Here is a 26086-nt window from a genome sequence, read left to right as displayed (position 1 = left end):
AATGAAAAATCACCAGAATGAAATTTGGCAACCCAATTTTGACACTGCCGTTCTTTTAAGGCTTCGTTACCATAAACAGCAGGTAACTTTTTATGATCTTCCGATGCGGTTTTCCCTTTGCGGCAATAAAAAAGTAAAATATGACGAAAATGATCCTTTTGATTTTCCATTTTTCAACGAACCCCAAACGAAAATTACGCAACCGATCAAAAACTTTTGTTTACTGATTGACAGCTGAATTGTCAACTATCAAATAACAAAATAACCTAAAAATTCAGGTGAAGCCATCTACAAGTGAAATTACTTACTTGCCAACCTAATACAATACAATTAAAACTTTTTCAGTAAAAAAAGTGAACGGAAAACGAAATCAAACGTTTACGCCATCATTAATCTCTTGTTTTACGCGCTAGTTAGCTGTCATATCTTATGTTTGAGTTGACATTTGACGATTTTTTTTTTGTAAGGGTAGGAGTATACATGTATACTTAGTTTGTGCTTATATGTATATCTTTTTCAATTGCCTTTATTTTCAATATAATTGACCATACAAAACCTTAGCAGAAAAAATCGATTTTCACCTTTATAATATAATATTTTGTTGTTATAAATATGTACAGTGGTGAGTATAACTGAGTGAATGATGATTTTGTTTTTAAATATTTATGTTTTTCGAGTTAGTATTCAAAAAAAAAAAAAATTAATATTGTGCATTTTTTAACTTAAGAAAAAATTCAGAAAAATTAACAAATTTTCATTTAATTTTTTAACTTTTTAATCTGAATTTTTGGAACATTTTCGGGTAGGCCCATGTTACTGCTTACTACTTATGAAATTTTACTAAAATAATGCCAAGTTTTTGAACTGCTAAAAAATTTATTTTCTTTTTGTTAAAATTTTTTTTTTTTAATAATTTAACAAATTTGCACCTAACTTTTAAACTTTTTAATGCGTATCGTTAGACAATTCTCGGGTATGCAGTGCATGTCTAATGTAGTTTTAGCATAATAAGTGCAAGTTTTAAACTGCTAAAAAAAATCCTTTAAAATTTATTTTTAATAATTTTTTTCTCACGGATTTTCGCTCTTTATTCCATATAAAAAATGGATTTCTTGTAGAAGAAAATAAATGCCCAACCCATTTGCAAAAAAAAAAAAAATAGAAAGAATCAACTCCAATTTTTATAAATTGCATCTCTTCGTTTTTTCTTAGCATCCCAGTCCTTGGTGAACCATTGCTTCATTCACAACCTTTCGCCACCCGCCTCTATCTAAGGCTACTTCCTTTCACCGCCACACGTTCAGCTTTGCAAGGCCTCCAACAGGTCGCAATTCAACTGCCTTTCGAGTTGATTTCTCCAAGCTATCCTCTGAGATTTTATAAATCTTATCACAGTATCACGATAAGTGCCGTTCGGCAGTCTTATTCGTCTATACATGTTTCGTAAAATTTTTCTTTCGAAAATAATTAGCTGTTCAATGTCAGTAGTTTTTAGCGTCCATAGTTTGGACGGATCATGGTTTTGCATATCCTTAACATTTGGTCGCGAGATAATAGTTTTGACTTAAGCAGTTTCAAATTAAAGTAATAAGACTTATTTGCTGCTAAAGCTCTGTCACCAATTGTCAATGGCATATCCTTATTAGCTGATATTTTGATACTCAAATAGGTAAATTCTTGCACACTCTCGAATGCATAGTCTCCGATCAACAGGTCGTCACTCCTTAAACCGGAGCTGGACCGGACCATAAACTTCGTTCTTTCATATATATAAAAACAATCACAAAATTCACTAAAAAAAATAATGTAAATATCAAAATGTAAAAATCATCATGCACTCAGTTATGCTCGCCACTGTACATGCATATATAAATTTGTATTTATGTACAAGTAAATATACAATAAGCAAATCTGAAGAAATCTTACTGTGAGTTAATGATATGTTTTACGATTGTATTGTAATTATATATTGACGCTTTACTAACGTCACAAATCACACATTTGTCCTCTACACCAAATATTTCATTACTTTGTATTTGCATTTGTGCACACTAAGTAAAATAATGCCGCCCCTCCGTTTTTCATTATCCAAGTTTTCTTGTAAACTGTACTTCGTGCAAGCGATAATTTATTTGTTTGCCTTACCAACTAATCCACTTAATCAACGAAGGAGAATGAGTTCCATTTACGTTGCCGGAACGACCGGATTTATATCCAGCGAAGGACAATTCTAGCAACATTCCGCATACATTTACAACGCAACGGCAACGCTAGTGAACTTTTCTCGAATCCTGTATACCGTTCAGACACCTTCGAACGATACTTTTATTACTGTGACAGTATTATGGTTTATCCCCATATATTTTTCCGAAACAGTTCCTGGTCGGATATAAAATCGGCTGGTTCCTCCGGTAACAAAGAGCCGCCACTAATTGGAATTTCTGCCGATCTTTAAGGTTGGTTTTAAAAGGCATACACGTATTCTCTCACTCAGAGCTTGTATGTGTCACAAATATGTATAGTTTCTTCTTCAACTTCATAATTTAGTTTCTTTCTTCAATAAATAGTATACTGAAATTTGATATTCTTTTAGAATATTACGCTACGACATTGAATAGCCCACATGTTTACATCTTTCTGCTGCCATATCTTTATTTCATACTTCCTCGATGATCTCTTAATATCAAACTATACATATCACGTTGGTACATGACTACCATTCGGAAATGTATAGGTTAGAATCTCCATGCACGAAACACCTAAATTATATAAACAGTTTTTTGGAAAGCGGCCGTCCCTCGGTAGGCAATGACAAACCTCCGAGTATGTTTCTGCGATGAAAAATCTCCTCATAAAAATATCTGCGGTTCTGAGTCGGCCAAAAACTGTAGTTCCCTCCATTTGTGGAACAACATCAAGACGCACGCCACCAATAGGAAGCGGAGCTCTGCCAAACACGCAAAAAGGATCTAGGCGCCAATTAAATTTGTTTATTCTATACTACCTGGTATTCATGATATACCAAGTTTAGTTTAAATCGAGACTACTAACGGGGCAGTTCAAAGTAGAAATCTCAATTTCTGGCAAACGAATGTTTAGCCTAAATGAGAAAAAGAAACGGATTAATTAAACAGACTACTAAATTTATAAATTAAAAAAGTATAAAAAATTTATTACATTTATATCTAAAAAATATTTATCAAACAGTATTTGAGAATGAGCTCCGTACTGGAGAAATGCTCTTTTCAACTAAAGGTTCGATCCTATCATTTCATCTTTTAAAGCCAGCCTGTTCAAGGTCATCATTAAAATAAAGAATTACTGTTTTTTAATCAATTTTTTTTTAAACAAAATTACATAATTTTTTTAAATAAAAAGTTAAATTTTTTTAATAAAAATTATATTTTTTGATAAAAAGTTACTTAATAGTTAAAAAAAAAGACATTTTTTAAACGAAATTCATTTTTATTTTTTTAATAAAAATATCCTTTTTAAATTTTAAATAATAAAAAACATTTTTTTAATACAAAATTATAAAAATTGCTTTTTTTTAATACATTTTTTTTTAATACAAAATTATAATTTTGTTTTAATAAAAAATTGTTTTTTTTGTGATAATTATTTTTAATACAAACTTATTATTTTTTTTTTTTAATAAAAAAATCCTTTTTTTTTAATAATAGAATTACTGTTTTTTAATCAATTTTTTTTTTAACAAAATTACATAATTTTTTTAATTAAAAAGTTAAATTTTTTTAATAAAAATTATATTTTTTGATAAAAAATTACTTAATAGTTAAAAAAAATTTTTTCTTTTAATACAATTTTTTTTTAACGAAATTAATTTTTTTTTTTAATAAAAATATCCTTTTTTTTTTTTAATAAAAAATTCATTTTTTTTAATTAAAAATTGCGTTTGGTTTAAAAAAAAAAATTGCTCTTTTTAATTATTTTTTTTTTAATACAAGATTATAATTTTTTTAAATAAAAATTTTCTTTTTTTTAATAACATTTTTTTTTAATAAAAAATTGTTTCTTTGTTTTGATAATTATTTTTAATACAAAATTATTATTACTTTTTTAATAAAAAAATACGTTTTTTTATAAAAAATTCCTTTTTCTTAATAAAAAATTGCATTTTGTTTGTAATAAAAAGTTACTCTTTTTTATTTAAAATTGCGATTTTTTTTATTTTTATACACCATTTTTTACACATTGTTTTTTTAATAAAAAATTCACAAGGCGTCATTCGACACAAATAAACGAGGAAGGAGTTGAATCGCGCGTTGTCGTGCTCCAAGATCCAGCCGTTCTCGGCTAGTTTGAATTGCACACGGAAAACGTGTGATCGCAACCGCTCCAGAGCGTCGATATATAAGTAGAACTGAGAAGTGCTATATATCCGACAGTAACAAATTCACGATGAATGATGCTGCAACTTGATGCAGCTTGGACATTTTAGATCATAAATAAGTCAATCTCCGCCCTTTTCCACCCACTGCTGACCAAATCGTATTTTCAGTGAGCCTATTACATTGAAGGTACATAAAATCTGTTTAATTTGGATTTAAAAATAAGCTCGCACCTGAAAGACCCTGTATGCTCGTATATACATATATATGTATGTATACACATGATTTAATGACATTCTAAATATAAATTAATTACTATTTGCATTCGAAGGCTAGCCGTCACATTGTGCTTTACTAATCTTTGGCTATAATCTTATCCTTGGAAAGTAGGTAAGCAAGGTCACATATGATGTCCGGAGACCCTAATATAATATCATTAGATTTGATTGTAGCGCGTGCCGCTTGTGTACTATATACAACCTTTGTAGCCGCCCAAAAACCATATCTGAACGCCTTAGCCAGTCATAGCGAAAAGCGAACGGGGAAAGCTACCGAAATCAAAAGTGTAGCTTTAAATGTTATTTGTACGAAGGCTCTTATTATAGTTGTATGTTTCACGCAGTAACTGTGTACTCGTATGTACGTTTTTATTGTTGTTTTATATAAGCAAAAGTCAGTAAAAACATAGCCGGCGACATAATTTTTCTTGTTGTTGTGAACAATAATTGAGCCAAAGTTAGGGTGGCTCACGAGCCAGTTGCGCTCTTCATATGCGCTGGGTGGGTTTAACTCCGATGACGGCTTTCGGTGGTCGGACAGATGGTACGAGACTCCCATTAAATGCTGTTTAATGTCTGTCTGAAAACTGCTTGATCCAGTTGTTGTAACTATGGTTGATTCTCACAATTCCAGTCCATTTATTATTAGCTGTTGTACAAATGGCGCACGATAAAAAATAGTCAAAATTTTAGAGAAAACCATCCGTTTTAACTTAAACTCTATTAATTTTTAAGTCAAAAATGTCGTAAAATCCTAAGTGCACCCATATGGCAATCTGTTTCACTTAAAACTAATGAGTTTGAAGAGCTTGCTTGCTTGATGCTGGTAGAGAGGAAAACCGCCTGAAACCTCTATCAGGAAGTGCGGCAACTAACTAACTAAGGTTTCAATACCGGAGCGATTTCCTATGAGAAGAAACACGGTGTCCTGGTTACTGACGTCCAAAGCATAGTTGAGTTTTTTCAACTAAAGGTTCGATCCTATCATTTCATCTTTTAAAGCCAGCCTGTTCAAGGTCATCGCAAGAAAATCACTCTACCCGATTCTTTTGCGCCCTCTTGCTTGACCGTGTTTCGAGCACACTTTTCACTGAAGCTCCCTCCGGTTTTTGCGTACCTCGCTACAAATAAGTTAAATTTTAAAATAAACAATTACTGTTTTTTAATCAATTTTTTTTAAACAAAATTACATAATTTTTTTAAATAAAAAGTTAAATTTTTTTAATAAAAATTATATTTTTTGATAAAAAGTTACTTAATAGTTAAAAAAAAAACATTTTTTAAACGAAATTAATTTTTATTTTTTTAATAAAAATATCCTTTTTAAATTTTGAATAATAAAAAACATTTTTTTAATACAAAATTATAAAAATTGCTTTTTTTTAATACATTTTTTTTTAATACAAAATTATAATTTTGTTTTAATAAAAAATTGTTTTTTTTTTGATAATTATTTTTAATACAAAATTATTATTTTTTTTTTTTAATAAAAAAATCCTTTTTTTTTTTAATAATAGAATTACTGTTTTTTAATCAATTTTTTTTTAAACAAAATTACATAATTTTTTTAATTAAAAAGTTAAATTTTTTTAATAAAAATTATATTTTTTGATAAAAAATTACTTAATAGTTAAAAAAAATTTTTTTCTTTTAATACAATTTTTTTAACGAAATTAATTTTTTTTTTTTTAATAAAAATATCCTTTTTTATTTAATAAAAAATTCATTTTTTTAATTAAAAATTGCGTTTGGTTTAAAAAAAAAAATTGCTCTTTTTAATTATTTTTTTTTTTTAATACAAGATTATAATTTTTTTAAATAAAAATTTTCTTTTTTTTAATAAAATTTTTTTTTAATAAAAAATTGTTTCTTTGTTTTGATAATTATTTTTAATACAAAATTATTATTACTTTTTTAATAAAAAAATACGTTTTTTTATAAAAAATTCCTTTTTCTTAATAAAAAATTGCATTTTGTTTGTAATAAAAAGTTACTCTTTTTTATTTAAAATTGCGATTTTTTTTATTTTTATACACTATTTTTTACACATTGTTTTTTTAATAAAAAATTCACAAGGCGTCATTCGACACAAATAAACGAGGAATGAGTTGAATCGCGCGTTGTCGTGCTCCAAGATCCAGCCGTTCTCGGCTAGTTTGAATTGCACACGGAAAACGTGTGATCGCAACCGCTCCAGAGCGTCGATATATAAGTAGAACTGAGAAGTGCTATATATCCGACAGTAACAAATTCACGATGAATGATGCTGCAACTTGATGCAGCTTGGACATTTTAGATCATAAATAAGTCAATCTCCGCCCTTTTCCACCCACTGCTGACCAAATCGTATTTTCAGTGACTACTCCATTCAACCAATCTCTGCCGTCGTTCTGAACGAAGACGCCCTAATTCTCGCAGCTCGATTTTAGCTCGGTGCGACTAAGAAAGTTGATTTCGAAAAACATTCATAGAGCACAAAGTAAAGGACGGTTCCCTCTTTAGCGACATATCCGCAATGCAGTGTTGTCACTGTTGCCGAATTATTACTAAATTCCCGAAAGACACGAGGTGTGCCAATCAACATAATGAATTTCTATTCAAGGTACATAAATACATAAATAGAAAATAAATAGTTGGTGCGTACACTTCAGTTAGATGTTTGGCCGAGCTCCTTCTCCTATTTGTGGCAGGCGGTGTTTTATGAGGAGCTTTTTCATGGTAAAAATACACTCGGAGGTTTGCTATTGCCGCCTGCCTAGAGCCTATTACATTCAAGGTACATAAAATCTGTTTAATTTGGATTTAAAAATAAGCTCGCACCTGAAAGACCCTGTATGCTCGTATATACCTATATACATATGTATGTATACACATGATTTAATGACATTCTAAATATAAATTAATTACTATTTGCATTCGAAGGCTAGCCGTCACATTGTGCTTTACTAATCTTTGGCTATAATCTTATCCTTGGAAAGTAGGTAAGCAAGGTCACATATGATGTCCGGAGACCCTAATATAATATCATTAGATTTGATTGTAGCGCGTGCCGCTTGTGTACTATATACAACCTTTGTAGCCGCCCAAAAACCATATCTGAACGCCTTAGCCAGTCATAGCGAAAAGCGAACGGGGAAAGCTACCGAAATCAAAAGTGTAGCTTTAAATGTTATTTGTACGAAGGCTCTTATTATAGTTGTATGTTTCACGCAGTAACTGTGTACTCGTATGTACGTTTTTATTGTTGTTTTTTATAAGCAAAAGTCAGTAAAAACAAAATTATTTAAATAATTAATACCTCTGGAGCATAGCCGGCGACATAATTTTTCTTGTTGTTGTGAACAATAATTGAGCCAAAGTTAGGGTGGCTCACGAGCCAGTTGCGCTCTTCATATGCGCTGGGTGGGTTTAACTCCGATGACGGCTTTCGGTGGTCGGACAGATGGTACGAGACTCCCATTAAATGCTGTTTAATGTCTGTCTGAAAACTGCTTGATCCAGTTGTTGTAACTATGGTTGATTCTCACAATTCCAGTCCATTTATTATTAGCTGTTGTACAAATGGCGCACGATAAAAAATAGTCAAAATTTTAGAGAAAACCATCCGTTTTAACTTAAACTCTATTAATTTTTAAGTCAAAAATGTCGTAAAATCCTAAGTGCACCCATATGGCAATCTGTTTCACTTAAAACTAATGAGTTTGAAGAGCTTGCTTGCTTGATGCTGGTAGAGAGGAAAACCGCCTGAAACCTCTATCAGGAAGTGCGGCAACTAACTAACTAAGGTTTCAATACCGGAGCGATTTCCTATGAGAACAAACACGGTGTCCTGGTTACTGACGTCCAAAGCATAGTTGAGTTTTGGAGGGAACAATTCCTCAACTGGGAAGTCGCAGGAATTGTGAGGACCCTGATTCCCCAATTGTCCCATTATCCAACCATAACAAAGTTTGTAAAAGCAATAGATCGGCTAAAGAACAACAAAATCGTGGCAGGCAACGGACAGATGGCTGAACTACTTAAGAAAGTCTGCCAGGGGCCGGTGAGGTGCATTCATCAGTTCCATTCACAATATGGTTGGATAAAAGCAAGACTGTCAATGTGGTTTCAGACCTGGCAAATCAGCCATTCAAAAGATATTCACAATACGGAAAGTATTGAAAAATACAGCTGCGTAAAACGACGTCAAGCTGCTGATGGCAGCTTCATCAGGAACGAGAAGGGCATCTCCGAACCGTTTGATAGCAAAAGTTATTTTAGACAAGGTGACTTTTTGCTGAAAAATGTTGCCGATTGCCGGTCAATGCTGATATCACCGACATTTGCGTAGACAATAGCCGATATATAAACATTTGCGGAAGATTTGTGGACCTTTGCGCATATATCGCAGTTGATGGACAAATTGTATGAGTTCTACGACAGGCATACCATAGTGCAGTGAATAAGGATCTAACGGCTCCGCTGGCTAAGTCGTGTCGGCCCTAAAGTATTTGATGCGGTAGCTGATAGTGATAGCAGAAGAAAAGGAGGGCATCTTTGTAATCGGCTTGCCTTGGTGTGTCAAACGGCGTCAGTTAGCGCGAGGAAGACCTTGTTAAAGGTATCTGGCTGCATCTCACAAATACCTTGGTGTGTATTCGCCTTAAAAATATAGGTCGTTGCTAGAATACCGGATACCTTCGTTTGTTCGACAACTTCTAAAAACTTATAGCGGCGTCTAATCGCAATTTCGAAGCTATATAACATTCGACTTAAAGTATTATTGGCTAGCAGAGTGCCCGAACGGCAAACATTGTGGCAACATAAACATTCCCCATACAATTACTGCTGGAGTGACAGTTCTTGGCCGGGTCGTTCCGGCAGCGTGGAACGCACTGCCGTGGGAGCGAACGGTCGACTGCTTTCTGATTTTTTGGTGTTGCTATCTTGTAATCAAGTTCATATCGTTAAATGCATCGCACAAAATGTCGGAAATTATGGTACCTTAACCCCAAAGGTATTGTTGCCATGAAAAAAATCGTCGTCAGCCGTTCGGAGTCGGCTTAAAACTGTATGTCCCTCCATTTGTGGAACAACATCAAGATGCGTGCCGCAAATAAGAGGAGGAGCTCAGCCAAACACCAGCAAAATAGTGTAAGCGCCCATTATATATATAAAGGGTGATCAATTTAGAGGTATCGGATATTAAATTGAAATAAAATAACTAAAATTTAAATTGATTGGGCAAACTTTATTGTTTTTATGTAGAACCATGCATGACATTTACTTTTAAAGATAATCTCTTGCAAATGTTGGCCGCAACTTCGCCGTAACTCGACCATCCGTAAACACCAATTTTGAATGACTTGCTAGAGGACTTCGGTCGGTATCTCGTGAATAACTTTAGTAATGTTGGCTTTCAATGCCTCAAACGAAGCTGGTTCATCCCAAAGCATTTAGACTTTACATACCCTCACAAATAAAAGTCCAAAGTGTGATATCTTATGGTCTTGGTGAGTAATCCACTGGTCCCAGACGAGAGATACATTGCTCACCGCAACGACGACGCAGTAAATCCATTGTTTCACGGGGTGTATGGCAAGTGGCGTCGTCTTGTTGGAACCAAATGTTGTAGAGATCACGAACTTCAATTTCCGGCATCATCTTCTTTCGTCATGGCGCGATAGCGTTTGCGATTTATTCACTGTTGCATTGTCGCCAGCCTCGTCTTTGAAAAAATATTCCTCAAGTCCATAGGCCGCACCAAACTTTGCTTTTCACGGATGTAATGGCTTTTTTTTGAATGATTTCGGGTTGCTCTTCAGCCCAAATATGGCAGTTTTGCTTATTGACGTACCCATTAAGCCAAAAATGGACCCATCATCATAAGTTAGCCTGAGCGCGCGATGAACACTTTTCACAGAGCGCCGATTTTCGCAGTAGAATTACACGATTTGTAAACGTTGTTGAGGCGTAAGCCCTTCCATGGTGAAATGTCAATGAATACTGAACAAAATTATGTATTTAGTTTGACCTGACGTGATCTGTCAAACAAGCCCTACTGAAAAAATATCTCCAATCTGATCACTCTTTATATAGCCCCTATGTTGCATGATGCTAATGACTTGGCTTTCCCATTAGCAGACAATGTGGAGTCCAAGATCAAAATGCCCGTAATAGCCATTAGTGTCGAAATAACAAGCGATTAAAAAAAAAAAAACAAGCCGATTACTCACTCTTTATTATCAATCCTTTGTAAATACAATAGAAAATCCTCCAGCCAAAACCACTCTAAATGAGGTTAAACTTACTAGTCACAGCTAATATAAATCATCATAAATTCACTTCGTCCTTCATGCAGGATGTTGACAATTCTTCTCTTGCCTCACATTTTCACTTCATTCTAATTTATGTGTATTTTCGCTTTCCCTTTGTTTTGGTAATAGCAAATCAAATGGTCGCTTCATTCAAAACGAACTCGCCTGTGAGAAGGGCTCGCGGTGGTGGGTGGTGAAATAAGAATGCAGGAATGCCTCGCACGACATTGAGGGTAGAACATAAAACCCGAAAGTCAGAAATTGAAAAGTAAAAGTGAAATGGTGAACTAGTGGCGCTGATAGGAAGGAGTGCAGGTGATCATTGTACCAAGTGCAGCTCGGCCGAGCATTGTAAAGAGCAACGTGTACACTGCGGTTGCTTGATAACAATTGTGATACGTTCTGTTTCCTACATGAATGCCCCTGCTTTTTGAGCGAAATTGAATTAAATTTTTCCCCCGACCTGTAGTTGGAACCACAATGTATATACGTATATACGAGGGTGGTTCAATAAGTGCCCGTGTGACGATACATAGAGAGCATTCCTGAGAGAAGTTGGTTCTAGCATCGTGTCCTGCCATCTATCAAACGATGGCAAAACAAATTTCAGACTAATTGATAGGCTAGCTTGGATTTGGCAGCTATTCGAGTAAGACATGTTTCACGATTTTCGCTAAGACGGAAAAAGAGCAGTATCGTTCGGTAATTCGCGAGGAGATAAAAGCAAAGTTGGATGCCTATAGACAGTTCGCCTTCCATGACCACAGTTAGATATTGCTTTCACGAATTTAAACGTGAGCGAACATCCGTTTTTGATGAGGAACGATTAGGACGCCCAGCAGACGTGGTTACCGAGGAAATCATTCAAAAAGTCCACAAGTTGATTTTCGTTGATCGACGAACGAAAGTGCGCGAAGTAACAGAGGTCATTACTGTGTCGACCGGAGCGGCGGATGTGGATGTTAACTTCGAAGCAGTATTTGGAGCAATTTAAGTGAGATCCTAAGGAATTTTTGCGTCGAGTTGTTACCGTTGATGAAACCTGGGCTCGTCATTACACACCAGAAACTAAGCAACAATCAAAACAATGGATTTCTCCCGGTGAATCTGCTCTGAAGAAGGCAAGGTCTGTGGGATCATCGACCGGAAAGGTCATGGCGACGACTTTTTCTTGTTCCCTAACATGAACTGGCTCGCGTGAAAAAATTTAGTTCAAACGAAAAAGTCATCGCCAAGACAGAGGTGTATTTTGGAGTATTCGACAAATCCTATTTTTTGGAAGGGTTAAAAAAATGACCGGCGGCTGCCGTGCCGAATGGGTTGGCGCGTGTTTACCATTCGGAATTCACAGAGAGAACGTTAGTTCGAATCTCGGTGAAACACCAAATTAAGAAAATATTTTTCAAATAGCGGTCGCCCCTCGGCAGGCAATGGCAAACCTCCGAGTGTATTTCTGCCATGAAAAAGCTCCTCATAAAAATATATGCCGTTCGGAGTCGGCTTGAAACTGGGACCTACAGGACCATTTGTGGAACAACATCAAGACGCACACCACAATTAGGAGGAGGAGCTCGGCCAAACACCCAAAACGGGTGTACGCGCCCATTATATATATATATATAATATATAAAAAAAATGACCGGAGCGTTGGGAAACGTTTATCTTTCTAAAAGGGGACTATGTTGAAAGCAAAAAAAAATAAATGAAAAAATTGTGTCTTCACTTCTAACACGGGTACTTATTGAACCTCCCTCGTATGTGAATATATCCTCAAATTCAACAATGAAACGGCGACCGAAACCAAAAGTATATTGATGGTTGACAACAACAAAAATCCAACGTAAAACTACATAATACCGGTTTCTTCCTCGTTTATAAATAGTAATTCGCTGAGTTTGTTCAGTAATAATTTCACTGCGAAACGAAACGGTCAACGTTGTGCTGTGTCCTGTGGCGTGGACACACCGTTGGCAGGGCTGGCTCCTTTGTTGAGCCCCAGGCGCGGTTGTTCATATATAAAGCGGTTGCTTTAATGGTCGTGACGCTGATAGCTAATTGTGTACCTCAACCCGTGTAAGTAAATTGATTGCCCATAATTTTTGATTTTTACAAACTGGACATTTGTTTTCGATTCACAACACAGAATTTAAATAGCAGCGACATAAATTGTACTTTTACAAGTGCACTACAAATGATGAGTGTGTTTCAGAGCTAGCGACAAGACAATTACACAATTACACGTTAAATGATATCCTACCTGTGTGCATATACTAGAAAGATAGTAGCACGTCCGCACGTTCAACGCCGCAAGCAGTGCGATATACTTTAGTACGAATACCGAAAATTCTAGCGCGAAATTGTACCCATTGTTGTAGCCTCATGAAAATCAATATCAGCAACGAATGCTCAACGGAAGAGCACTTCACTGCTGCCGGTGCGACAATAGCGTCATGGCTTTCTATGCTACACACACATGTGCATATGTCCTTACATACATACATATATATACATATATGCACTTAAAACGTAGTACAACAAAATTGGTAAGCTGTAGAGCAAAAATTGGAAGCTATTTTCTAGTCTACCAGTTGCGTGAGTGGCTTACACAATGTGATAACTGCTATGCTATTCATGGTGAGTTAAGTCACAATTGTCTTCGATGTCTAGCAAAAAATGTGGCCGTGGGGTTTTAGCCAGAACGCACCCAAACTGGTACAAAATGAATGTTCGAAGGTGCAATCGCTAGCCCCTTGCAGTCCGCTTCACTGCAGGTTTTGTGAGTATCCTCGTTTCATTAACCGTTCCTCTAAACATATTCCATGAAATGGCACAGTCTCACAGGCGCTACTCAATGCTAACTGAGCCGGCGTAAGCTAAGTTGCGCTCAGCAGAGTTGTGTCAATGTTTGCAAACCAATTAAAAATCAAAACAAATAGAAAAAAATAATTAAGGGGGTAGTATGGTATTTTTTTTTTCATTTTTTTTTTTTTTTTTTTTTTTTTTTTTTTTTTAAATTATTCTATAACATCTTAAGATTATTGTGTGAAAGTTTGAAGTGCATTAGAGTAAAATTGACAAAGACACAAAGGATTAAGTATCTACCTCTCCAACCGGATTTCACGCTGCCGAAAATCTTTAAACGCGTTTTTCTCACACTTGCCTTTTTTACGGTCGGTGTCCACTGTAGATTCATATCTACTGCACCGATTCTTTTCAAATTTGGTTTTTTTGTTTCTTTACTTTATTCACGAGGTAATGACGTCGAGTTTTTTTTTTTTTTAATTTTGTCATATTTTAAAACAACAAAGTTGTCAAGTTTTTTTTATGAAAAATCGGTGTTTTGACTTCAAAGCGCTTTAAAAAATTAAAAAAAAAAAAAAAAAAAAAAAAAAAAAAAATTCGACGTTGTTACCTGCGAAACTTTATTAGCTGATGAAATCAATTTGGTTTTTTGATTTTAGTTGATCCAGTAATGAGTTCTGAGGGACACCGCAATAAAACTTTTTTATGAGACGTGCGCGAAGATTCGCTGCCACCAACTCATTTCTTCATAAAAATCAATGAAAATTTCACACAATATTCTTTAAATATGACTTTATAATGAAGTAATTTTAAAATTTTGAATAAATCAACTGTGTCGACAAAAAAAATTTCGAAAAATATGCTTGTTTTACACCGAATTAACCATACTACCCCCTTAAAATGCGCTACGAAAATTGTGGATTTGAACCCTTCGCAAGATATACTTTCAATCGTTATAAAGAATACAGTTTTTTTATTTTTAGTAAAAACTGTTTTTGGGACAAAAGTGTTATTTACATTTTTTTAATGTTTAATTCAATGTTGAGTTTCATGATTTTATTTAATACTAGAGTCGCCGCAATTCCAGATGATGCTAACGCCAAAGCTATGTCACATTTTGATGGAATAGTGGCCAAAATCAATGAAATGGCAAATGTTTTCCCTGTTCCTCCAGGTGCGTCCAGGAAGAATAGACCACCAGTATTATTGTACACCGCTTGCATTCATGTTTCGTATACTTGTTTTTGCTGTTCATTCAGCAATGGCACATTATTTCGAACGAATTCCTGCAATGTATCAACATTGTATTGTAGCTCTCGATTTAATTCTTGGTTGAATGCATCGTGCATCGATCGATTTGGCGCAATCATTCCTACTTTAATCAGTAGCTTGTTTGCAATAGTCAAGCATTGATCCTCAATCAGAATCAATCCTTCATTGTAGATTTCATCGGTTATTTGCATGTCGGGATTGGTCGTTCGAATGCGCAAGCGATGCAAGATATCTTCACATATGTCATCTTTGTATTTGTTCCATAACTGAATTGGCTGTGAAGGGAAACATGTGATGATGATAATTGCGAACAGCGTTCGTATTTGGTACGCAGTTGATGAAACAACTGAATCCGCAAGTGTTAATTCCCAAAGAGAATCGTTCTCCAGCAAACCCAATAGTTGACATGCTTCTCGATATGTTTGGCATTGGTAGCCATTCACAGTTTTCAAATGCGTAAATGATTTTGGTCCACGTACATTTACCAACAGCAGTCGCAAGTAAAAACATTTATCATTTCTAGGATGAACAGTATACATGCGACCTAGCGCATCAGTGGAAAACACCCGTGACCAATCTGGAACTGGGGTTCCTTGTTTGCGGCGTTGGAATTTCTTTGTTGATTGATTCCAAATGTAATACTTGGGCATTTCAACGTACATCAGCGTCGGTGCGAATGGATCTGCTTCACACATTGCAAAGAAGCTAGTCAATGTTGTCGATGGTGGTCTCTCAGCTCGTTGTGCCGCATTAGCCTCAGTGAAGTAAACTCTTTGTCCATTTTCCAAATGTATTCAACTGTGGGATATCTATAATATTTGAAAGAACGGTCGCATAATAAATGTCACATGAAATTAACTGAGCAGAGTACATGCTATAAACCTCACGGAGCCAAAGACCTTTCCAACGAATGCAAAACCTTGGAAATCGGTTCGTGCGTTCTAGAGTTATAGCGTCAGGAAGGAAAACCCGACATATTTTTATATTATAGATTTGATAGTAAAGGGTTTTAAAAGTGAAATATTCTTCTTGTTCTTTATTCTTCTTTTTATAATTCTTTTAATTTTATAATATACTATGAAATATACGTTGTAGAATAATTTTTTTTTTGGAAATTTTTTTATTTTTTTGAAATGTTTTTGTTTTAAGGACAAATGTGTTATTTAATTATTTTCATTTATTTTTTGACAAATATGTTATTTAATTTTATGTGTTTTTGTTTTGAAAAAGTTTTGTATTGAAGTATTGTATTTAATTATTATTTTTGTTTTTGAATTTTTATTATATTTTTTTTTCTTGCAAGTTTTATTTTGTTTTGTTGTAGTTTGGTTTTAGTAGTTATCAAAAAGTTGTCTGGTTTTTTTTTTATTTTTCTTTTATTTTTCTTTTGTTTTTTTTTTTGTTTTTTGAAAATTTTATTTAGGTTTTTGGGGGAAATTTTTGTTTGTCATTGAAAAACGCCATCAGATTGGTTTTTTTTTTTTTTTTTTTTTTTTTGTCATTAATAAAGTCATTAATCCATGAAAGTTTTAGAGTGAGATTCCCAAACTTTTCGAAATGTATTGAAATGCATACTGAGAACCAGTGAGTTATAAAGCGTGGTTAAATTTCAAGGGCCACAGCTAAACGTCAACGACACCGTTGGACTTCTTTCTTTGGAGTTATTTGAAAGAAAAGGTGTACGTCGATAAGCCAGCAACAATTCAAGAGCTAAAGGATGAGATAATTCGGCACATTAACGGCATATAACCTCAATTATGCCTCAGCGTCATCGAAAATTTGGACCATCGGATGGAGGTGTGCCGCCGGGGCCGCGGCGACCATTTGGCCGATATTTTGTTCCATACGTAATTGAGCCATACCAATATTATCATAATAAAGAGAAATTACAATAATTTCCAAAAAAATTCTATTTTATTCAAAGTCAACACCGGCCTGGAAATTTAACCACCCTTTATTTATTTTATTTATTTTTTACGAACAAAGGAACTATTTTATATACGTAATTAATAATTGAAGCTTAATATTCAAGGCACATAAACATCAGCATCTATGGGTTGCTCTTCAATTTTTTTTTTTTTTTTTTTTTTTAATTCTGATAATTAGATGGTGTAGCTCACTTCGACTATAATTCACTGTAGATCTAATCGACAGTAAAATTTATGAAGCGTTTAGAATTTTTAATTGTCGCTTGAATAGAAAACGAAAAATCCGCCTATGCACTGTTGAACAAGCAGCATTTACACCCTTAATTTAATTTACTGCTATTCAACTTCAACAAACGTTTTCCACAAACTTTTATTTTCTAATTGAATTACTACGCTGTGTTGGAACTAGCATGCAAACGAGCTTCCATTATTGTTAAAAGACTGGCTGGCAAAACTTTTGAATTCATAATGTGGAAAACTGCATTGCCAGGTGTTGCTGGACGGGCACAAAGGCAAGAAGAAGTTAGCACCGCTTGTGCAACATTTGCATGCAAAATTACAGACGTAGCACTCATTAAGTGCAAAAGGCAATATTTAATGTGATAATGAGCAGCGGCGACCGGCGACCAAGGCACTTAGGCAGCGCGTGGGTTGAGTTGTTTTGCTTTGAATAGTATTCGTATTTCCCAGGAGTATGAATAGTTTTCCTATTTCCTGTGCTTGAAGTGTGTTTGTGTTTACTTGCTTTTGAATGTTGGCAGTCTACAAAACTGTTGCCGTTGAAAGGCACATCCTGCAGTAGGGAGTGTTGATGTGCAAACTTTCGCCCACACAACTTTCGTCCTGTTGACATTCCAAAGGCGCACTGCAATGTTCTATCGATTGAATTCTCATATGCATTAAAATAATAGACACTGTGTGGTGAGATAAAAAAAATTATTATTACTCATTGATACATTTAAAAAAAGTCTTTTTTGCGACTTTAAAGTTAATAATTAAAGAGATTTCTGAAAAATCTCCCCTATCTAGAGACGCATATTTGATCTCTTGCACATTTAACTTCCACAGTTGTCAGTTCTTTGAATGAAAGTAGTGCTTAAAATATAATATAAATTTTCCAACTGTTGCAATGAGAATTTCATATTTCAATAATTGGCGTTTACACTCTTTATTGGGTGTTTGGCCGAGCTCCTAGTGCGATTTGTGGCGTGCATCGTGATGTTGTTCCCCTAATGGGGGGACCTATGCCGATGCTGAAGGGCCGATGATATTTTACGAGGAGCTTTTTTCACGGCAGAAATGAGGTCGGCGGTTTGCCATTACCTGCCGAGAAGCAAGCGATAACAAACGGCAGCAATTTGCCAGTCTATGCTCTTTGCTCTGCTTTGTGTGAGGCCTTTCCAAAGTTAGACTGTATGTGAATAAACCAGAGATAATTGAAGCTTTAAAAAATAAGAATCGACGCAAAATTAGCTAGACAGAACCACAATTATGCCTAAGTAAGTGTCATCGAAAATTTCTCCAAAATAATCGACAAAAATAAACGACATCTGAAAGAGAGATCTGCATGCTTTTTATACCAAATATGCCAATAATTTGATAATGAAGTCCCACTAATTTAAATAAGAAACTCGAACCCGAAAGATCCTGTATAATCATTGATGTTGATAATTTCTGATACTGACTTGGCTGAAAAGTCCTGGGCCTAACACATGGAGGGCACTAGTTTTATTGCATTCACATCTTAAAAAGCTGTTAAAATTCCATAATATTCTATTCATTAGTTCGTGAATTATTGTGCTAAGAGTGACGCTACTTTTGTTATTTTCAAAAAAATGGATCGTGTTTTAATTTTACACTGCTTCTTGATGGGGAAAAATACCATTGAAGCGAAGCAAAAGCTTGAAAAGTGTTATGGGGACTCCGCTCCACCACAAACAACTATAAAACGATGGTTTTCTGACGACTTCAAACGTGGTCGTAGAGACACCGATGATGAACAACGCAATGAACATCCAAATGAGGTGGAGGCGGTAACACCAGAAAACATCCAAAAAATCCACATAATCGTTTTGAATGATCGAAAAGTGAAGTTGCGTGAGTTAGCTAACAGCGCAAAGATATCAAAAGAACTCGTTGGCTTTATTTTGCATAAGCATTTGACTATGAGAAAGCACTGTTGGCCAAATCAAGTCAGTCACAAGTCAATCAAAGCAATGGCGAAAGTGGTATGGAAATGTTAGAGCGGCGTTGGAATAATTGCATTGTTCTTGATGGAAATTACGTTGATGAAAAAATCTAATTTGAACAAAACCAAAATTTGTTTTCTTTGTTAGGCTTGGAACTTTTCAGCCCATGTGTTAGCACTACTATCGAATAAATTCTTGTAAATTATGCATTTCACCTAAATATTCACCGTTAACATAGAGATTTTCTCATATATTCATGGTTTGTTTAAAATTTGTCTGGATTCAGAGAAAAACTGCATGAAATCTTAATAATTCTTAATAAATATGTAGATGTTTTATAGAGTTAAACCTGAGACGCTTCAATAGTCATCGTTATTGTTGATATCCAGAATGCACATAGGAGGCGAATAATGAATTATTAGCTGCTTTCGATTCACCAACCACACAACGAGTAGTGAATAAAACAAAAAAACTCGCTTGAATACATCATTGCGTAGATTTAGCAATGTTATTGCTTTTCAAAACATCCCGTCTGAAAGTATGCAAAATGGTTTGACTAGAACAAAAAATTCCCTTGAATCCATCACTGCATATAATTTGATAATTCCGTTGCTTTTCGAAATCATCCGTCGTAGAATGGGCTCAAAAGGCAAGCGTTCTACTCCTCAACACATGTCGCTCAAACTGTTATGTAATTCCATTGCTTTTCAAAGAATCCCTCCTGGAAATGTGCCAAATATAATACAAAAAAATATTCCTCTACACTTGGAAGCACTGGCCGGGGTATGTCGCTTTTGAGCTAAGCGGCTAAAAACAAAGACGCTTGAACATCGTTCAACGGCTGTTGCTTTTTCGCATAGCGGGCAGAGAAGTGGTGAATCGAAAACGGCTATTATAAAATTAGCAAAGAGATTGCAAAATAGGGTAACACAGGATCAATTAAGTTGTAAACATAGTTAGGACGGTATAGTAGAGAGTATAGAGTTTTTAATAAGAGGTGTTATTTTGATATTCAAAGAAAAATGCAATTTTTTAATATAAATGATCGGATGTTTATTTCATTATAAAGTGGAAGGTATGCCGTCAATAGTGGAAAATAACAGCAGGCAAATGACCACCACGACCACTCTTACAGGACAATATCCTTTTCATGAAATTTTCCATAACCGAATTGCAAAGTGGCTGCCCTATGTCCTCGATAGCCTCATGAATTCCATCTCTGAGATCCTGAATCGACCCTGCCTGTTGGCGTAGATCTTCTCTTTCACGTGGTCCTAAAGAAAAAAGTCACACGGTTTTAAATCACAAGATCTCTGTGGCCAATTGTGATCACCTCTTCGAGAGACTTCGGACTCCGGAAACTTTTCCCGTAAAAGATCAATGGTTTCGTTGCTTGTGTGGCACGTAGCGCTGTCTTGTTTAAAATAAACGTTGTCCAGATCAATACCATCCAATTCCGGCCATAAAAAATCGTTAATCATCTCTCGATAGCGCAATCCATTTACCTGTAACACCTGTTATTGAAAACCCCTTTCGTTAAGAGTAGTAGTAATAAGCCGGGCATACAAACTTATTTGCATTTACAATCACTCTTATTTGGAACTTCTGCAGAAGGGTGGACCTACGCTCTACCCAGAGTTAAAGGATATTGTATATATACCTTCTGCTCAAATATGAACGAGACGTTATCAATAAAACGGTCCGCGGATGACATATGGCAAAAATAAATTTTTTGTTTTTTGGTAGGACTGTTATAAGCTTACATGGCAAATTTCAGCGTGATATGTCACATAGTTTGTTTTCTGTGCTACTGTAAACAAGTCAAGCTCGAGTGTGTTCTTCGAATTTAACGATGGAAATTCAAGTTGAACAAAGAATTTGTTTGAAATTTTGTTATTCCAACAAAATTTCGGCTTCAGTCGCCTTAAAAATGTTGCAGACAACCTATGGGGACTCTGCTCTATCGCGTGCACGTGTTTTCCAGTGGTACAAATGGTTCAAAGAGGGCCGTACATCGGTTGAAAACTTGCCTCATGAACGTCGTCCAGCAACATCAGTAAACGACAAAAACATCGGAAAAGTAAAGGAAATTGTGCTTGAAAATCGCACAAATCGCAAAATCGGTTAACGCTGAATATTATTTAGACGTTTTAAAGCGTTTACGCGAGAACATTCGTCTTAAAAGGAAGAAATTGTGGGACAACAAGTCATGGTACTTGCATCACGATAATGCACCAGCTCACACATCACGTCTTGTTCGCGATTATTTGAACAAAAATAATGTTAATATCGTTCCGCAAGCACCGTATTCGCCTGATATGGCTCCATGTGACTTTTTCCTGTTTCCCAAGCTCAAGTTGCCGCTCCGTGGAAAACATTTTGAGACAATTGAAGTCATAAAAGAGAATTCGAAGAACACACTCGAGCTTGACTTGTTTACGGTAGCACAGAAAACAAGCTATGTGACATGTCACGCTGAAATTTGCCATGTAAGCTTATAACAGTCCTACCAAAAAACAAAAAATTTATTTTTGCCATATGTCGTCCGCGGACCGTTTTATTGATAACGTCTCGTTCATATTTGAGCAGAAGGTACTACAGAAAGTGGCAATAGCTTTACCACGCTTTTTCACGGCAGAAATGCGTATGGATGTGCGTATTACGAAAAAAATAAATAATTTTTTTACGTACAAAAAAGAAAAGAAAACAGTACGTCACTTCCGAATTGCTAGCCAAACGCCTTGCATAAGTAAACTCAGCTAATACTGTAGTGTAAAAAATTTCTATTAGTATTTATGACTAACTCTCTCACTCGTTAACAACATTCCCATGATGTAAGTAAAGTTAATTGCGCAAATTTTCTCTCAAGTGTGATTTATCGCGGTTGTCAAAACAAATTTTGTTTTAGCTAATTTTGTTCTATTATTTTTGTAAGCAAAATGCGGGATGCTTATTCTGTCTAATTGAAAGCAAAATTCAATAGTATTTAATTTCACCTTCACCAGCAATCAGTCGATTCTAATGACTCTTGGACTCCAATGAATGATGAATTTAACACGTATTAGAATTTGTTATTTCGTTTGTAATTCTATGCATTTTCTTTACTTAATATTTAACTTTATCATAATATTCTTAAATTAAAAAAATAGTTTTTTGTTTTTGCAGGTTCAATTATGTTCCATGTGAGACGGCGTCCAGCGGACTCTCAACCTCGACGGCGCAAGAAAAAACCATTAGGTGCCTCAAATGGAGCAAACAGCATATCCAGCGATCGAGAAGGCGCAGTTTTGGTGGAAGTAACACATAGTGGCGATGGGGGTCGTCGCATTAAATTGGGCAATGACCCTATAGAGGTAAGTTAAGCGAGAGCACAATGCATATACCTATCAAACATAATAAATCTAAGAGAATTTGTTAATATTTATATCCGGTATATTTGAATAGGTTGGTTCCGCAAACACGAACACCCTGCAGCTGTTTGGACCATCAATTCAAGCGCGTCATTGCCTGATTTCATTGCTGGAAGGTGTTTGCACTGTGACTCCATTACATGCTGATGCCCTCACCTTCGTCAATGGTCACCACATAACCCAACCTACTATTTTGCATGTGAGTATAAGTTTGCTTGGAACTTGCTTGGAATTGATTCAAGCCACTTTGAACTTTCGCATTTAACAACTGATTCTGTATTTGTGCGAACGGGGAAAAGAGAGTAACTTACGAATAGATATCGTTAGGTTTGTCTCTAAGAGCTGGTGGCAAAGCAATGATTTCTACCTTTTTGGCATTTTATAGCTGTTGGTGTTGCTGTTATAGTAGTTCATCAAACTCTGTCACCGATCGTCATCGTCAATCTTATCTAGCTGTAGGCCCAAGAATCCAACGAATTGGATCCAAAGCGAGAGGGGTGTTTTGGTTTTTGGTTGGGATTAAGGAGGCATGTGCATAGGTGGTTAGTATCGTGCAGTTATAGTGCAATTGACGATCTGTTCTCAACCCCGTTGAATACAGTACTAAAAATAGATCACAAGAAAACGAAAGCCATGAAAATTCGGTCCACAAGCAGCCACCCGTTCCTCTTAAATGATTATAAAATTGAGAACGTTGACACTTTTACTTACTTGGGCAGTATCATTGTTGCTGAAGATAGTGCGAAACGAAACGTTATTGCCAGAATAAATAAAGCGAACGGCGCGTATGCATAGCTCCGATCTATTTGGTCAGCGAACATCCTCAGCGTACACACAAAATTACGGATTTTCATGTCAAATGTACGATCTACCATCAGTACTCGGAGTGAAAACAAAATTCAAAGCTGGGTGAACAGATGTTTACCCATAATATTGAAGATCTGGTGGCCCAACATAATAAGTAACGACGAAATATACGAGAGGTGCAAAATTCAGCCGGTAGCTAATATGGTAGAACTGCGAAAGTGAAGGTGGATTGGGAATACGCTTCGCAATGACGCAAATGAAATCTTTCGTCAAGCACTGGATTGGAATCCACAAGATCTTGGATGAGAAAGATCCAGAAGGAAATTGAAACGTCAGGAAAAACTTGGAACGAAATTAAGCTTCTTGCTAAAAACAGAACCAGATGGAGATGTTTTACTGAGGCGCTATGCTCCAGTGGGAGAAACAGGAACCGATGATGATGATGTTCGTGCAGAGTACCTTCACATGCCGGACATACCTATGTTTAGTATGTCGGGCCGATTATGGCCCCTCTACAAGACTCTCATCATGCCCGTCCTAACGTATGGCGCAGAAGCTTGGACGATGACAACATCCGGTGAAGCGACGCTTGGAGTGCTCGAGAGAAAGATTCTGCGTAAGATTTTTGGACCTTTGCACGTTGGCAACGGCGAATATCGTAGACGATGGAACGATGAGCTGTATGAGCTTTACGACGACATAGACATAGCGCAGCGAATAAAGATCCAGCGGCTTCGTTGGCTGGGTCATGTCGTCCGAATGGATACAAACGCTCCGGCTTTGAAAGTATTCGATGCGGTACCAGCTGGTGGTAGCAGAGGAAGAGGGCGGCCTCCTCTGCGTTGGAAAGATCAGGTGGAGAGGGACTTGGCTTCACTTGGAGTGTCCAATTGGCGCCGGTTAGCACGAGAAAGAAACGACTGGCGCGCTTTGTTAATCTCGGCCAAAATCGCGTAAGCGGTTATCGCGCCAATTAAGAAGAAGAAGAAGAAGAAGGAGTTTAACCTGCTACGGTATCCAGAACGTGATTGGGCCAAAGTTACGCGAGTCTCACGAGACAGCTGAACCTCTTCGTCTGCGATCGGTGGCGGTTGGACTCCGATGGCCACAGTCCGGGGTCGTGAGATTAGGAAGGTGGTAAGGCACTCGCGATGAATGCCGTTTAATGTCTGCCTGTAAACTGTATGATCCAGTAGTTGTGTTCAAAACGGGATCTTGTCCGTACAGTGGAAGAGAAATCTTCTGACTCAGCCTGGGAGGTGACTCTGCCTTCAGCAAGTGCTGGCAGGGGTAGTTCCCGTGGGATCAACCCAACAGGAATTGCTTGCTGAGCATCGAAATATGCTCCTTAACCAGAAGTATAGTCGTCTCGTTGTGAAGTTGTTACACGTGAGACATCAGGAGACATCCCGCGGCTGTCCTGATAGCAGTATTCTGACAGGTCTACTGCGAATCATTAATCCCAGGCGAATAGAGAGGCGCAGCGTATTCAGAGCCAACCGCCCAATTGCTTTAAATGTCGCCAGCGACATTTCTTTGTCTTTGCCCCAAATGCTACCGGCTAGCGATTTGAGGACCTTGTATGCGCCGAGAAGGAGAGTAAACTGTCCAAAGTGAACCCCAAAAGGTTTGTGTTTTTTACGGCAGGTAGTGGTGTGTCGTCCACCTTCTTCGTCCAGGTGGAAAAGAAGGTCGCCGTAGACTTAGTGGGGAAAAGCATTCGAAAAAACGAGAAAGGAAGGGTAGAACCGGCTGCCATGGGAATATGCCAAGCTGATTATGTCTTTGCCACACGCTATTGTCGAGCAATCGTCAGCATAGGAGACTCATGAAACTCCCTCTGGTGGTTAGGGTAGCTTCGAGATATAGAAGTTGAAAAGCAAAGGTGAAAGGACACCACCCTGCAGGACTCACTCTCTGGTTTGAGCTGCGAAAGCTGGCAGACGATTCTTGCCTACCCAAGTAGTTCGCAGAGCACCTCTTCAGTCCAGGCGGGAGGGTCGATTGATGGATATCATCTGGTAGCGTAGAATGGCTAATTGTATCGAAAACATTTGATAGGTCCATCGCTGCTATGGCATAACTTCTCCTATTTATGCAGTGCGTCTTGAAATTTTGAGAGATTTACATTCTGCCGAACAGCAGATGGTTTTTTATAAGGAGCTTTTTCATGGCGGAAATACATTCGGAGGTTTGCCATTGCCTGCATAATTTGGTGTTTCACTTCCGGAGATTCGAAGCCGAGCACTACCACCAATCCACTCTGCAAAGGCGGTCGGCGTACTCAATTAATTATTAAACTCGCAACTTAGCCATATATAGTAACCATCTTCCACCACTCAAAGGCAAACTAAAAACGTTTCTCTTACCTAAACAGAAGCTTGGTTCTGAGAGCTTGAGATGTCTAGGGAGATTTAAGACTGAGAGCAGGATTTAAGGCTGTGCCACTCTTAAATGTCAACCGCCTAAGGTTCCGTGAATTTTTTTATCGGGCTTGTTTTCCCCAGTACGTCAGCCGTTTCGTTGCCATCAGTATATTCAGGTAACCAAATAAGTGCTACACTTTTCCATCTGTCGAGTTCATCAAGTCTACCAAACAAGTATTCAAAATAACTAGCAAGGTTTAACAGATAAATACTTCACTTACCATCTGAAAAGCAGAGCTCAGAGCCTCATAGCCTAAGAGCTGGAGTCAATCAGAAGGAAATCCAATCGGAGTAAGAGGGGAAATCATCTCAGTAATTACGGACCA

At 36.5% G+C, this 26086-nt stretch overlaps 1 protein-coding gene across 4 annotated transcripts in view; it reads left to right on the top strand.

Annotated features, from left to right (window-relative positions):
- LOC128867410 (afadin) overlaps positions 1–26086 on the top strand; it is a 115881-nt gene that overhangs the window by 59763 nt on the left and 30032 nt on the right. For all 4 annotated transcript variants that reach the window (XM_054108607.1, XM_054108622.1, XM_054108597.1 and 1 more), the window contains 2 exons: positions 22283–22470; positions 22562–22726. In XM_054108607.1, the coding sequence (XP_053964582.1) occupies positions 22283–22470; positions 22562–22726 (353 nt within the window). The remainder of the gene's footprint in view (positions 1–22282; positions 22471–22561; positions 22727–26086) is intronic.

Source organism: Anastrepha ludens, chromosome 2, assembly GCF_028408465.1.
Source record: "Anastrepha ludens isolate Willacy chromosome 2, idAnaLude1.1, whole genome shotgun sequence".
In the NCBI taxonomy this organism is placed as follows: domain Eukaryota; kingdom Metazoa; phylum Arthropoda; class Insecta; order Diptera; family Tephritidae; genus Anastrepha; species Anastrepha ludens.
This window is presented reverse-complemented; position numbering and strand designations above follow the sequence as displayed.